This window comes from Gymnoscopelus braueri (genome assembly GCF_963280865.1).
Source record: "Gymnoscopelus braueri genome assembly, contig: SCAFFOLD_150, whole genome shotgun sequence".
Taxonomy (NCBI): domain Eukaryota; kingdom Metazoa; phylum Chordata; class Actinopteri; order Myctophiformes; family Myctophidae; genus Gymnoscopelus; species Gymnoscopelus braueri.
Window position 1 is genome coordinate 16,122 of NW_027660968.1, and position 12,319 is coordinate 28,440.

Genomic DNA, 12,319 nt, shown 5'->3' on the forward strand with positions numbered 1-12,319 from the left:
TACCGGAAATACACCCGCTCATCAAATTACTGGCCCAGGAATCCGTCAAAAACAAAAAGGAAAAAGAATCGAATTCAATGCTTCAAGGGGTGTGTGATAAATTGGTAGAAAATAAGTCATATTTTGGGTGAACTACTCCTTTAAGCTAATCATCTGGGGACCAGTGGTGTAAAGTAACTAAATACATTTACTCAAGTTCTGTACTTAAGTACAATTTTGAGGTACTTTTACTTTCTTAGAGAATTTCCAGTTTTCAGTACTTTTACTTCTACTCCACTACATCTCAGAGGCAAATATTGTACTTTTACTCCACTACAATTATTTGAAAACTTTTGTTACTAGTTACTTTTCAGATATAAATGATGACATTATAAAACATACATTAACCACTTTAGCCCTATTTTATACATAGGCTATTTGAAAATAGCAGCTCTACAAGCTCACAACACGTCGCATCGTGAAGCGTTGTGAGCTTGTAGATCTGCTATTTTCAAACATTTTAGTACTTTCTACGTTTGGTACTTTAAGTACATTTTAATACTTTGGTACTTTTACTCAAGTCAATTTTGAATTCTGGACTTTTGCAGTATTGCTACTTTTACTTAAGTAAAACATTTGAGTACTTTTTTACACCACTGAAAATAAGTCATTTTTTTGGGTGAACTGCTCCTTTAAGCTAATCATCTGGGACCCCCCAACATAATTTGGGGACCCCCCTGTGGATACCGAGCCCCAGCTTGGGAACCAGTGCTCTCTAGAGCATTGGTTCTCAGGGGTCTATAGATCTGTTTTATTCAACGGTCTTTTGTCGCCCCCGTGTGGACAAAATGAGTCAAAATCAAAGTAAAAGTACTCAAATGTTTGAAAATAGCAGATCTACAAGCTCACAGTGCGTTGTGAGCTTGTAGATCTGCTATTTTCAAATAGCCTATGTATAAAATAGGGCAAAAGTGGTTAATGTATGTTTTATAATGTAATCATTTATATCTGCAAAGTAACTAGTAACTAAAGTGTTCAAATAATTGTAGTGGAGTAAAAGTAAAATATTTGCATGTAGTGGAGTAGAAGTAAAAGTATAGGCAATTGGAAATACTCCAGTAAAGTAAAAGTACCTCAAAATTGTACTTAAGTACAGTATTTCAGTAAATGTACTTACTTTACACCACTGGTAATAACACGTATTATATGTATTAACAGTGGTGTAAAGTAACTAAGTACTAAATGAATGTTGTATTAAATGAAACATTATGTAGTTCTATTAGAATCACAAACCCACCAGAGACTACAGACAGTCGCCTCACGCTGCTTCCGCTTCCGGTCCGTCCGTCCTTCCAGTTCTGGCGTTGTTGCCAGATTGTTGCAAGGGAAATAAGCAACCAGGGTCTATTATTATTAAACCTATAATGTATATATAGTATTGGATTACTCTATATTTGTAATCAAATAGTATTGATTACATTATATTTGTAATCAACCAGTAATGGATTACTCTACATTTGTAATCATGAAATAACAACCATGACCAATGAGCTGAGGCCATGTTGTCATGACAACACTATGAATATTAATACACATGAACAATATCAGACTTTTAAGAATCCATTTATTAAACAATTAAACATCTACAGATGATCATACAATAACATGTGAAGAATGAGAATAATATGGAATGAATATGCAAATAAAAACAACAATAACATAATGATGTAATAACAGGGGTGAAAGTGGGCCGGCACGGTCCGGAACGGCGTTCCGGTAAAAGATTTGGTCCCGGAACGCCGTTCCGTTAAGAAAAATTCGAAGGTAGTTGTGAAAATCCCATATTAAATAACCTGCCACAGACCCATGGCCATGTTCAAGAAGAAAACATAATCTACTAACGTCAGATTAACATACACAATTATTAAATGTTCTAATAAAGTGCTTTTGAATTGTTCCACTGTGTGTTTGTGTCAGCTTAATCCGTGCTATTTTTACGGTGTTTATTTATTTTACGGAGCCGAGAGGAGAAGCGTCTCCTCTTCTCCCCAGCGAAACGAAACTGGGACTGGGATCAATTCACTTTGCAGCTTGGAGATCCGGTATAAAACGGATACGGAAACGGCCGTTGTCCGTGCCTATGTGTGTATGTGCAAATTACCGGATAAAGAAGGCGGGCTTTACGACGAATTAAATCCCACCAACGTTCAAAACATGTTTCTGGTTGGCTGACAGACTAGCATAGTTAGTTCTGATTGGTTCAACAGTATCAACACGTCTTTTCTGGAGAAAAAAAGAAAAGAAAAGAAACGCGAGGGGAAATAAACACTGTTTTGATGAAGAATGCAATTTAATAAATTTATATAAATGAAGCACAATGCAACGAAAACTAACTGAGATGTTTAAGAGAAAAGAAGACAGAGTTGAAGAAGCTGACAATGTGGTTAAGAACAACAACGCCCAGGTACAGTGGTGGGAATAGTACTCAATTACTTAAGTAAAAGTATCAATACTGCAATCTATGTATGTAAAGCACTCTGTTAAAAGTTTGGAATTGAAAATTTACTTGAGTGAAAGTACAAAAGTATTGGTATCAAAATGTACTTAAAGTACCAAAAGTAAAACTACTAAAATGTTTGAAAATAGCAAATCTACAAGCTTGTGGAGCTTGTAGATCGGCTATTTTCAAATAGCCTAGGTATAAAATAGGGCTAAAGGGATACATTTTTTACATTAGTATAAACCCATTTTGTTTGAATATTTTATTAGGCAGAAATTGTTTTTTGTGATAATAAATTGGTAAAATCAGGCAAAAATATGAATTAAATAACATAACCCTAACCTAACTCCTAATCCTAACCCTAAAACCAAAATAAAGAAACCAAAAACTGGAAAAAAAAACGAACCCAATCCGCCCAGAACCGCGAAAAAAACGGACCCAATCCGCCCAGAACCCAATCGCCCGCGCCTCGCCGCGCGGGCGAACGCACTCCCCCGGCCGCGCGGCTTCGCCGCACGTCCTCACAGTTCCGGCAAGAAAACTCAGCCACTTTCACCCCTGTGTAATAATGAATCAATAGATGAACAATGAATGATTTGAATGTCATTAATGAATGAATGCAGACATTCAGTAGATGTTTGAATCCAGAGTGATTTACAAAGTTCAACATGAGAGCAGTGGTGGAAAGTAACTAAGTACATTTACTCAAGTACACATTTTAGGAATTTTTACTTTAGTGAAGTGTTTACATTTTTCAATACTTTTACTTCGGATTTAAAAGGCCGAAGCCCCTGAGTGGATTGAGTGGACTGGATGAATTTGCAGGAATGAATGAGTAATTGTCTGGAATCTCTGTAAACACAAGAAGTCATTTGATATCATGATCTAATCTACAAAGTATGCATAAATTAGTGCGTTTGGAAATACACACTATCGGAATGGAATATGCAAAAATCTGATTGATACATCTGGATCACATGACTCCAGAGATCATGTGTATTCATTCATGTGAGTTTTGAACAAAACAAATGACAAAATAAAGAATATGCACGAGCAAGTACTGTGTTTTGAAATGAATTGTCCAGGCTTCAGATCAACATCAACATTTAAATAGAAATAAACATACTTGAAGCTGTGGGTCTGTAGACAACTCTGGTCCTCATTGGTGCTGGTGTATCTGCCTGTGGAACTGGTTTAGTTGGAGGTCTGTCTTCTGTTGCTTTAGTGGCAGCATGACCTGGACATACAGAGATTAAAATACCACCAGTTGTCCAACTATTTTATTTGCTTAATTTAAAATATAACCAGTAGTTTCAGATCTATTAAAAAAGTGTACTTGTTTGTCATGAGTAGTTCCAATGCTTTGATGTCTATATAATTTAATTAAATGATATAGTTAAGAACTTAAGAACATAATGTGAATATAAAGCATGCAACATGCTGGCAAATATTTAACTGCTCTCAGGAAATTAAATTGATTTAGGCCAGGGGTGATGCAACTTTGATGATGTAGAGGGCCACTATATTTCCACACTCACTCCAGAGGGCCACATTGCATAATACTGTCGGGCCATTCACACAAAAGTAGCAAAAATAGCCGATCTACAAGCTCGCACGCAGCGAGTGGAGGCACTCGGCACCGATGATGAACGCACCGTAATGGTGCAAAATATGCCGTGAACGTCCCAATCTGGCGGATAAAAGCAGCGCAGCACAGGGCACCAACCTTGGAGGGTTCACCAAACGGCGTGGAAAAAAAGAAACGGCGGAATTTAGAAGCAGAGCGTCCCTTTTTCTCGCGCAGCCCCGCCCCGACAGTTGATGGCCAGATCATTCTCTTGAAGGAGAGGAAGGAAACCTTAAAGGGATATTTCACTTTCAAAAAAACTTTTGGTCATTTTATCGTCTACTCAGGCCTTTGTGAACCCCCCAGACAGTTTTTAAGTTGCTCGATTCAGTATTTAGACATTTGATATTCATTTTATCAGACACGCCCCCTTCCTATACAAACCCATTGTAACTTCAAACTCCATTTTAACCATGTTAGATTCATCAAAAACACCCGTCCTTGGTTCTGCTGACTCACCCTACCCTCCTAATGCGCGAGGGGGGCATGTTTTTTCAATTACTTTTTTCATTTATTTTAAATATATTTTTTTGAAAATTGAAAAAATAAAATACATTAAAAAAATAATGTGAAGGGAAAAAAAAAGAAGAAAAAAAAAAAAAAAGGCGTTACTCCAAACTTGTTTATTAGTGACATCATGGCTATTCAGGCATATCATGGCAGTGATGTCACTAGTAGACAACTTTGCCATGCTCCCTGTAGAACTACACACCAAATAATTATAAAGTGATTCATTTTGGCTTGAATGAGGCATATCAAAAATATACATACGAAGATTTAAAAGTGCTGAAATGAACCTTTAATAATAACATTGTTTCAATATATAATGCAATGCATAATATACAGTTGAATCAATGTTGATGCAATTTTACATTCTTTCAATGTTGATCATATCTCGTTGAATCAAGGTTGATTCATTGTCGGGATTGATTGAAAATTCAATGTTATTTCCATGTTGATCATAGCGAGCACTTTCAATATTATTTTCAATATCTGACATCAACGTTGATTGCAATCTTCAGCCTGACAATATCCCAATGTTGATTAAATGACTTTTTGCTATCTGATCTACAAGATGATCTACAAGCTCACAACGCCACCCGATGACAGGCGTTTTGAGCTTGTAGATCTTTGAGCTTTAATTTAAATAAAGCTTATATACAGTACAAGATGATAGTACAAGCTCCCAACGCCTCACGATGCGAGGCGTTGTAGATCTGTTATTTTCAGCGAGCTTGTAAATCTGCAATTTTTCTTTTAAACAAAGCTTATCTACAAGATGATCTACAAGCTCACAACACCTCACATTGCGAGGCATTGCAAGCTTGTAGATATTATTTTCTTTTAAAGATGGGGTGCCGTGACCCCCCCCCCCTCCCTTAAAACATGATCATCAGGTATTATGGTTATACTAGGAGGATTTAAAAAAACGTGCACGGTAGGTGAACATTATGTTTTTATGTGGACACACCCACCAGTTCATGAAGTATGGTTTTCACATTAGCACCACCCACCTGTCCTAGTCCCTCCTCCTCCTCATGAAAGGACTGCCCATGGCCCTTCCCAGTTGTTTACAAAATGCTCTAGAGCAGTGGTTGTCAAACTGGGGTATGGGGACCCTCTGGGGTTTCAGAGGGGGGTTCAGAGGGTCCACAGCCAAATTAGTTTAGTATCAAAATCAGTGTAACCAGTTGAAACCTATACATTGGCTATTTGAAAATAGCAGCTCTACAAGCTCACACGTGTCACATTACGACGCGTTGTGAGCTTGTAGATCTTTTGTTTTATTACTTATAACTACATTTTAATTTGGGGGTACTTGACATGAAAAGGTTTGAGAACAACTGGACTATTAGCGGAGCGGCTAAATGCTTTTTTCTGGCAGAATCTTTCAGTTGACGATAAAAGCGTGAAAATTGGCATGAGCAGTCTCCATGGGTCACTTGACAAGAAAATTGTCCGAGGCAGTTGTAATTTCAAGATGGTGGCCATTTTTCAAGATGGCCGACATCTTAGTGGGCAGTTAAGTGATGGTTTATTTGGTGATACAAGCATGAAAATTGGCATGAATAGTCTCTGTGGGTCACTTGACAACAGGCCACCCACAGCTACTTGACATTTCAACATGGCGGCCATTTTTCAAGATGGCCAACACTTTAGTGGAGCAATTAAGTTATATAATGGTTTATTTGGTGATACAAGCATGAACATTGATATGAGCAGTCTCTGTGGGTCACTTGACAATATGCCACCCACAGCTACTTGAAATTTCAAGATGGCGGCCATTTTTCAAGATGGCCGACACTTTATTGGAGCATTTAAGTTATATAATGGTTCATTTGGTGATACAAGCATGACAATTGGCATGAGCAGTCTCTGTGGGTCACTTGACAATAAGCCACCCACAGCTACTTTAAATTTCAAGATGGTGGCCATTTTTCAAGATGAAAAACCACCACAGTTAAGCTTAAGAAATCATTTAGTTGGTGATACAAGCATGAAAATTGCCATGAGCCGTATCAAAAGGTCATTTGACAAGAAACCCCACAATGAATAGTCTCTGTGGGTCACTTGACAACAGGCCACCCACAGCTACTTGACATTTCAACATGGCGGCCATTTTTCAAGATGGCCAACACTTTAGTGGAGCAATTAAGTTATATAATGGTTTATTTGGTGATACAAGCATGAACATTGATATGAGCAGTCTCTGTGGGTCACTTGACAATATGCCACCCACAGCTACTTGAAATTTCAAGATGGCGGCCATTTTTCAAGATGGCCGACACTTTATTGGAGCATTTAAGTTATATAATGGTTCATTTGGTGATACAAGCATGACAATTGGCATGAGCAGTCTCTGTGGGTCACTTGACAATAAGCCACCCACAGCTACTTTAAATTTCAAGATGGTGGCCATTTTTCAAGATGAAAAACCACCACAGTTAAGCTTAAGAAATCATTTAGTTGGTGATACAAGCATGAAAATTGCCATGAGCCGTCTCAAAAGGTCATTTGACAAGAAACCCCACAATGAATAGTCTCTGTGGGTCACTTGACAACAGGCCACCCACAGCTACTTGACATTTCAACATGGCGGCCATTTTTCAAGATGGCCAACACTTTAGTGGAGCAATTAAGTTATATAATGGTTTATTTGGTGATACAAGCATGAACATTGATATGAGCAGTCTCTGTGGGTCACTTGACAATATGCCACCCACAGCTACTTGAAATTTCAAGATGGCGGCCATTTTTCAAGATGGCCGACACTTTATTGGAGCATTTAAGTTATATAATGGTTCATTTGGTGATACAAGCATGACAATTGGCATGAGCAGTCTCTGTGGGTCACTTGACAATAAGCCACCCACAGCTACTTTAAATTTCAAGATGGTGGCCATTTTTCAAGATGAAAAACCACCACAGTTAAGCTTAAGAAATCATTTAGTTGGTGATACAAGCATGAAAATTGCCATGAGCCGTCTCAAAAGGTCATTTGACAAGAAACCCCACAATGAATAGTCTCTGTGGGTCACTTGACAACAGGCCACCCACAGCTACTTGACATTTCAACATGGCGGCCATTTTTCAAGATGGCCAACACTTTAGTGGAGCAATTAAGTTATATAATGGTTTATTTGGTGATACAAGCATGAACATTGATATGAGCAGTCTCTGTGGGTCACTTGACAATATGCCACCCACAGCTACTTGAAATTTCAAGATGGCGGCCATTTTTCAAGATGGCCGACACTTTATTGGAGCATTTAAGTTATATAATGGTTCATTTGGTGATACAAGCATGACAATTGGCATGAGCAGTCTCTGTGGGTCACTTGACAATAAGCCACCCACAGCTACTTTAAATTTCAAGATGGTGGCCATTTTTCAAGATGAAAAACCACCACAGTTAAGCTTAAGAAATCATTTAGTTGGTGATACAAGCATGAAAATTGCCATGAGCCGTCTCAAAAGGTCATTTGACAAGAAACCCCACAACCACCACTTGAAATTTCAAGATGACTGCCGTCCGCCATGTGGATCTTTAAATGATACCTTTTCTCATAGAAATGTATTGGGTTCCTCAAAAAGCTCTGTCAAGAGAGGTTGTTTGACTGTGTTTTGTCTGACTCCTCGCCCACGACCTGTCCAGTTTGGTAAAACCTGTCAGGAGTTGCCTCCCACTGGCATAGCTCTCAGGGTTCACTGAGGTACTCAAGCTCCCTTACCACGACAAGGTAACAGTCACAAGGGAGGATTGTTTTTGTTGTTTTTTTAACTAACAGCCATTACATGTGTCAAATAAATACTAAGAGATGGGGGAACAAAAAATATGACTAATAAATTAGCACAGTTGAGGTGCTGATTAGCACAGTTGTGGTGCTGAACGGACAGTGCTCCAAAATTATAATTGAGCAATGGCTAATACTGAATGGCAGTAGCCACGGAACCATGACAAACTATAGTAAGGAACTAAACTGAAAATGTGCTTCACTGTTACGTATGGCAGTGGAAGGCAGTGGAAGCATGGATGTTACAAAGTAACAACTGAAAATTACACACTAATAGACTGGTGACAAAGTAAAACATGATGCACCGATGTGGCGAGGGGAAGCCGAGCCATAGGCCTACACTTGAAAACAAAGAGGACAACGGGGAAAAACTCTGGCAAAATAAACATGCAAATAGGTTCTAGCAGGGGCAACTACATAGGCATGTGCAACTGAGTCCATATTTGAAGCACTTACACCTTCCAGTACATGCCTTGGTGCACCCACATTTGGTCAACTCCCAACAACTCTCCGCAATAGGTGGAAGTGGAGTCCAGAAGACTTTCCACTTCTCGTCCTGTTCCACCCATCCCCAGTCAGATGGGCTCGGCATTTGTGGATGTCGCTTCAATGCCTGTCCCCACACGTATCCAGCCTCATAAGAAGCACGTTTGGCATGCTCTTTGAGTGCTGCTTGAGTTGGTGGGATCAAGTCATAATGTCTTTGCTTTCTGGCAAAGAGATCAAGCCTGGCCTTGTTCACAGTTGTGACATCGCTGGACCTGTCATACATGAGCACAACAAATCTCTCCAAAGCTTGCAGGTCACTATCCTCCACTGCAGAGGGACATTCGCTGAGTGTTGCAAATGTGTTTGACACCTCATCACACACGTCCCATGTGTTCCAGGCAGACTTCTTTGATTTGCCATGGAAGGATGACACAATGTCACAACCACTGAAGGCATGGAAGAAGAGGATACCACGTGTTCTCTCTGGTCCTATGGCTGAAACTACCTCATGTATTGGGATCCATCTTGTCTTCTCTCCTTTGCCAAAAGTCACCCACATTTTTTCAAGGCCAAGTTGCATCAAAGAGGGCATAACAGAAGTGGCTATGATTACAATGTCTGTGTCATTGGCATCGATCATCAGGGATTTGTGTCCTTGTTTCACTGCATGTTGGGCATGAAGGAAAATACGCGTGTCTGCCTCTTCATGACTACACAGGGCTACTGCATCCAGGTTAGCAGCTTGGTTGCTAACAGCATCTTCCCCCTAGGTCACAATGACTATATTGGCTGTTTTCATTTCCGTAACTTTATCAGCAATGAAATGGAACAATTCCTGCTTGTTGTTTTCATCCCGTAAGAAGCTTTGCCAGTTTGACGGAGTTTTGCCTGTGCCTGTTACTCTCTTGCCTCAGACTTCAGACTGGACTTCCAGTAAACATCGAACACGATGTCCGTCCGCCTGTATGTATGGCTGTATGTCTCTATTCTTGGAAGTATGTCACTTATTGCATATTCATCAAACGTCTTGCTTGAACGTGGTGGCAGTGTATTCACCATAGCTGATCCATCCACTATAAGAACATCTGATTCTGGCTTTTTTTCAGGCAATGTCACTTTCGCTTGTAGTATCTCAGCCAGGTGTGATTTGGTACAAGTTTCCCTCCATCACTGAGAGCGGCGGGAGCTGATTGGTTCTCATGATTGAAGAACTCTTGTAAGTCACACTGCCCGTTCTGGCAAGAGATGAATAGTCGGGAGAAAAGTTGGAAGTCATCCTTAAGTTCCTTCATCTTGGAGTTTGTTCCACTGACAACTGGCTTGTGCTTGAAGAAAGTTACCATATTCTTCTTGATAGGCTTGTAGAAAGAGCATGGACTGTCGAGGCTCTGTAAATCTGTCATGAAAGACTTGAACTGTTCTCTGCCTTGTTGGTGAATCACGGCTATCAGCTCAGCTGAACTGGCATCAACAATGTCCTTTGTGTCCAACACAAGCAGATCATCTGATCATCTTCGCAGTGCTGATGGGTTCTCTGTCAGCCCGACTGCTCCCCCATCACCTTTGATCACAGCATTGAGCCATTCATGAGCCTGATCAATTGCCACTGCAGAGAAAGCCCTGTCTGACTTATGTACTACAAAGTTCCCCTTGTGGAACTCTGCAGCAACTTCTGGATGTTGCTCCTCAATGCACACCATGTCTCGAAGGTGTATTGGAAGCCAACGAGCATAATTCTCATTGTTGTTGGCAAAGAAGTATGGGACAAGTTCAAACAGTGACTCACGGTAGAGTTACCTTCTCGAAATGATCGGATAAAAATGAGAATGGTCAGCTCCATCCTATAAATGAGAAACCAGAACTTGAACTGTGGACTCTTCTGCTCCGTGCACCACACTTCAAAAGTGGTGTTAGTGTTGTCAGGTGTCTCTTCCCTGTACGCATTATATGCATCTTTCATGAGCTCGTACAGACTGCATACTGTTATCTGATGTGCGTTCCGTGTTCTAGTTACACTTGATGCTGAAAGAAATGAATCTGCTGTACCAGGTGAGGCTACCCCAGCCTCAACGAGGGCACTAGTCCATCCACTGTCCTTGAGTAGCGTTCCGACAGATTTAAACGCTGTCATTTCAATATGTAGCCCTCCGAACATGATCACATATTTGTTTTCTCCATATTGCTCTGGCCAGTGCCATTGGATCTGCTTTGCGAGAGCATATAGTGGCTGGTCAGCAGCTATGACTGGCATTTGTCCTGGATTCAGGAATGCTACTGTATCCCTAACTTTGTCCATAACATGCTTTATTGTTGCGACAGAGTGGGCCTGATCTCGGAAGAGGGGAAGCAGTGATGTAATGCTGATATTAAAACCCTGGCTCCTCCTTTGGGATGCATGGTTGGCTGACCATGTTATAGTGGAAGAAGCATCGACTTCTTGGGTTAGGCTAACCCTCTCCAGCCATTCATACTCGGGTGCCAAGTTTCTGCTGAATACAATAGGGTCTGGCAATGGTAGGTTGACTACAGGACGGGGCTCTGGGTTTTTCTTATTGAAGAAAGCTGGTTGGATGTTAGAGAAGGATTCAGGAATCTCAGGAACCTTCTTTGGTCTGTTATCTGAAAGGTGGAGTGGTGGTCTTATCTCACCGTCATTGTTAAGGGTTGGATGTTGGAACATGGAAATACTTGTACCATGAAAGGAGGTATTTGCTGTTGTTGCTGTGGGATTATGATCAATGTTGTCCATAGCAGATGTGGTGAAGAGTCCCTTTCGCAGAATCGGTGGGCAGACAACCCCATCTACCACATATTGGTTCACCACAGATTCTCCTAGCAGTGCGGAAACTTCTAACACCCTGTCATAGGAGATGCTAATTCCATTCTCATGAAGCATATCGATAAGTTGTCGCTTTCGTGTCTTCGCATACACCGTCATCCCGATGTATACAGCAAATGGAGTTTCGCAGTCTTTTGAGTGTCTGTGGGTTGCTGCACCATCTTTGCACTTAGAGTAGCAATTGTATTGCAATAACTGTGCAATTGCAATGTCTGATTTGAATACCCCATGATTCAAATGTGACTTGATATCTACACCATGTTCAATATTGCAAATGAACTGAAGAAGCGTTGGTGGAAAAATCCCTCATGGAATTTGTTGTCAAACTTTGTCTTGTGATTAAGCATCTCTCTACGTATGATGCTGGCAGCCTTAGCTAAGTGTATGGCTTCAGCTTCACTGTATTTGTTTACATTTGAAAAGAACAGAGCTGACTTCCCTCTTGAATGCAAGCAGTACATCACGTCCTGCCTTGTGTTCTTCTAGCTCAGGTATGCTAGAAAGCAGCTGCTCCTTCAGTCTGGTTGAATTCACACTTGGTGATTCGACACCAAGTTGCTGCAGTCGTTGCTTGTAGAGAGAGACTAGAT

General features: G+C 40.4%; 1 protein-coding gene across 2 annotated transcripts in view; it reads right to left on the reverse strand.

The window, feature by feature from the left end:
- Positions 1-1,676: 1,676 nt before the first annotated feature.
- The window catches only part of LOC308081016 (uncharacterized protein), an 80,317-nt gene continuing 69,674 nt past the window's right edge, over positions 1,677-12,319 (reverse strand). For both annotated transcript variants that reach the window (XM_080457424.1, XM_080457425.1), the window contains 2 exons: positions 3,606-3,716; positions 1,677-3,331 (listed from right to left, as the gene is read on the reverse strand). In XM_080457424.1, coding sequence (XP_080313550.1) covers positions 3,243-3,331; positions 3,606-3,716 — 200 coding nt within the window. In that variant the 3' untranslated portion in view covers positions 1,677-3,242. The remainder of the gene's footprint in view (positions 3,332-3,605; positions 3,717-12,319) is intronic.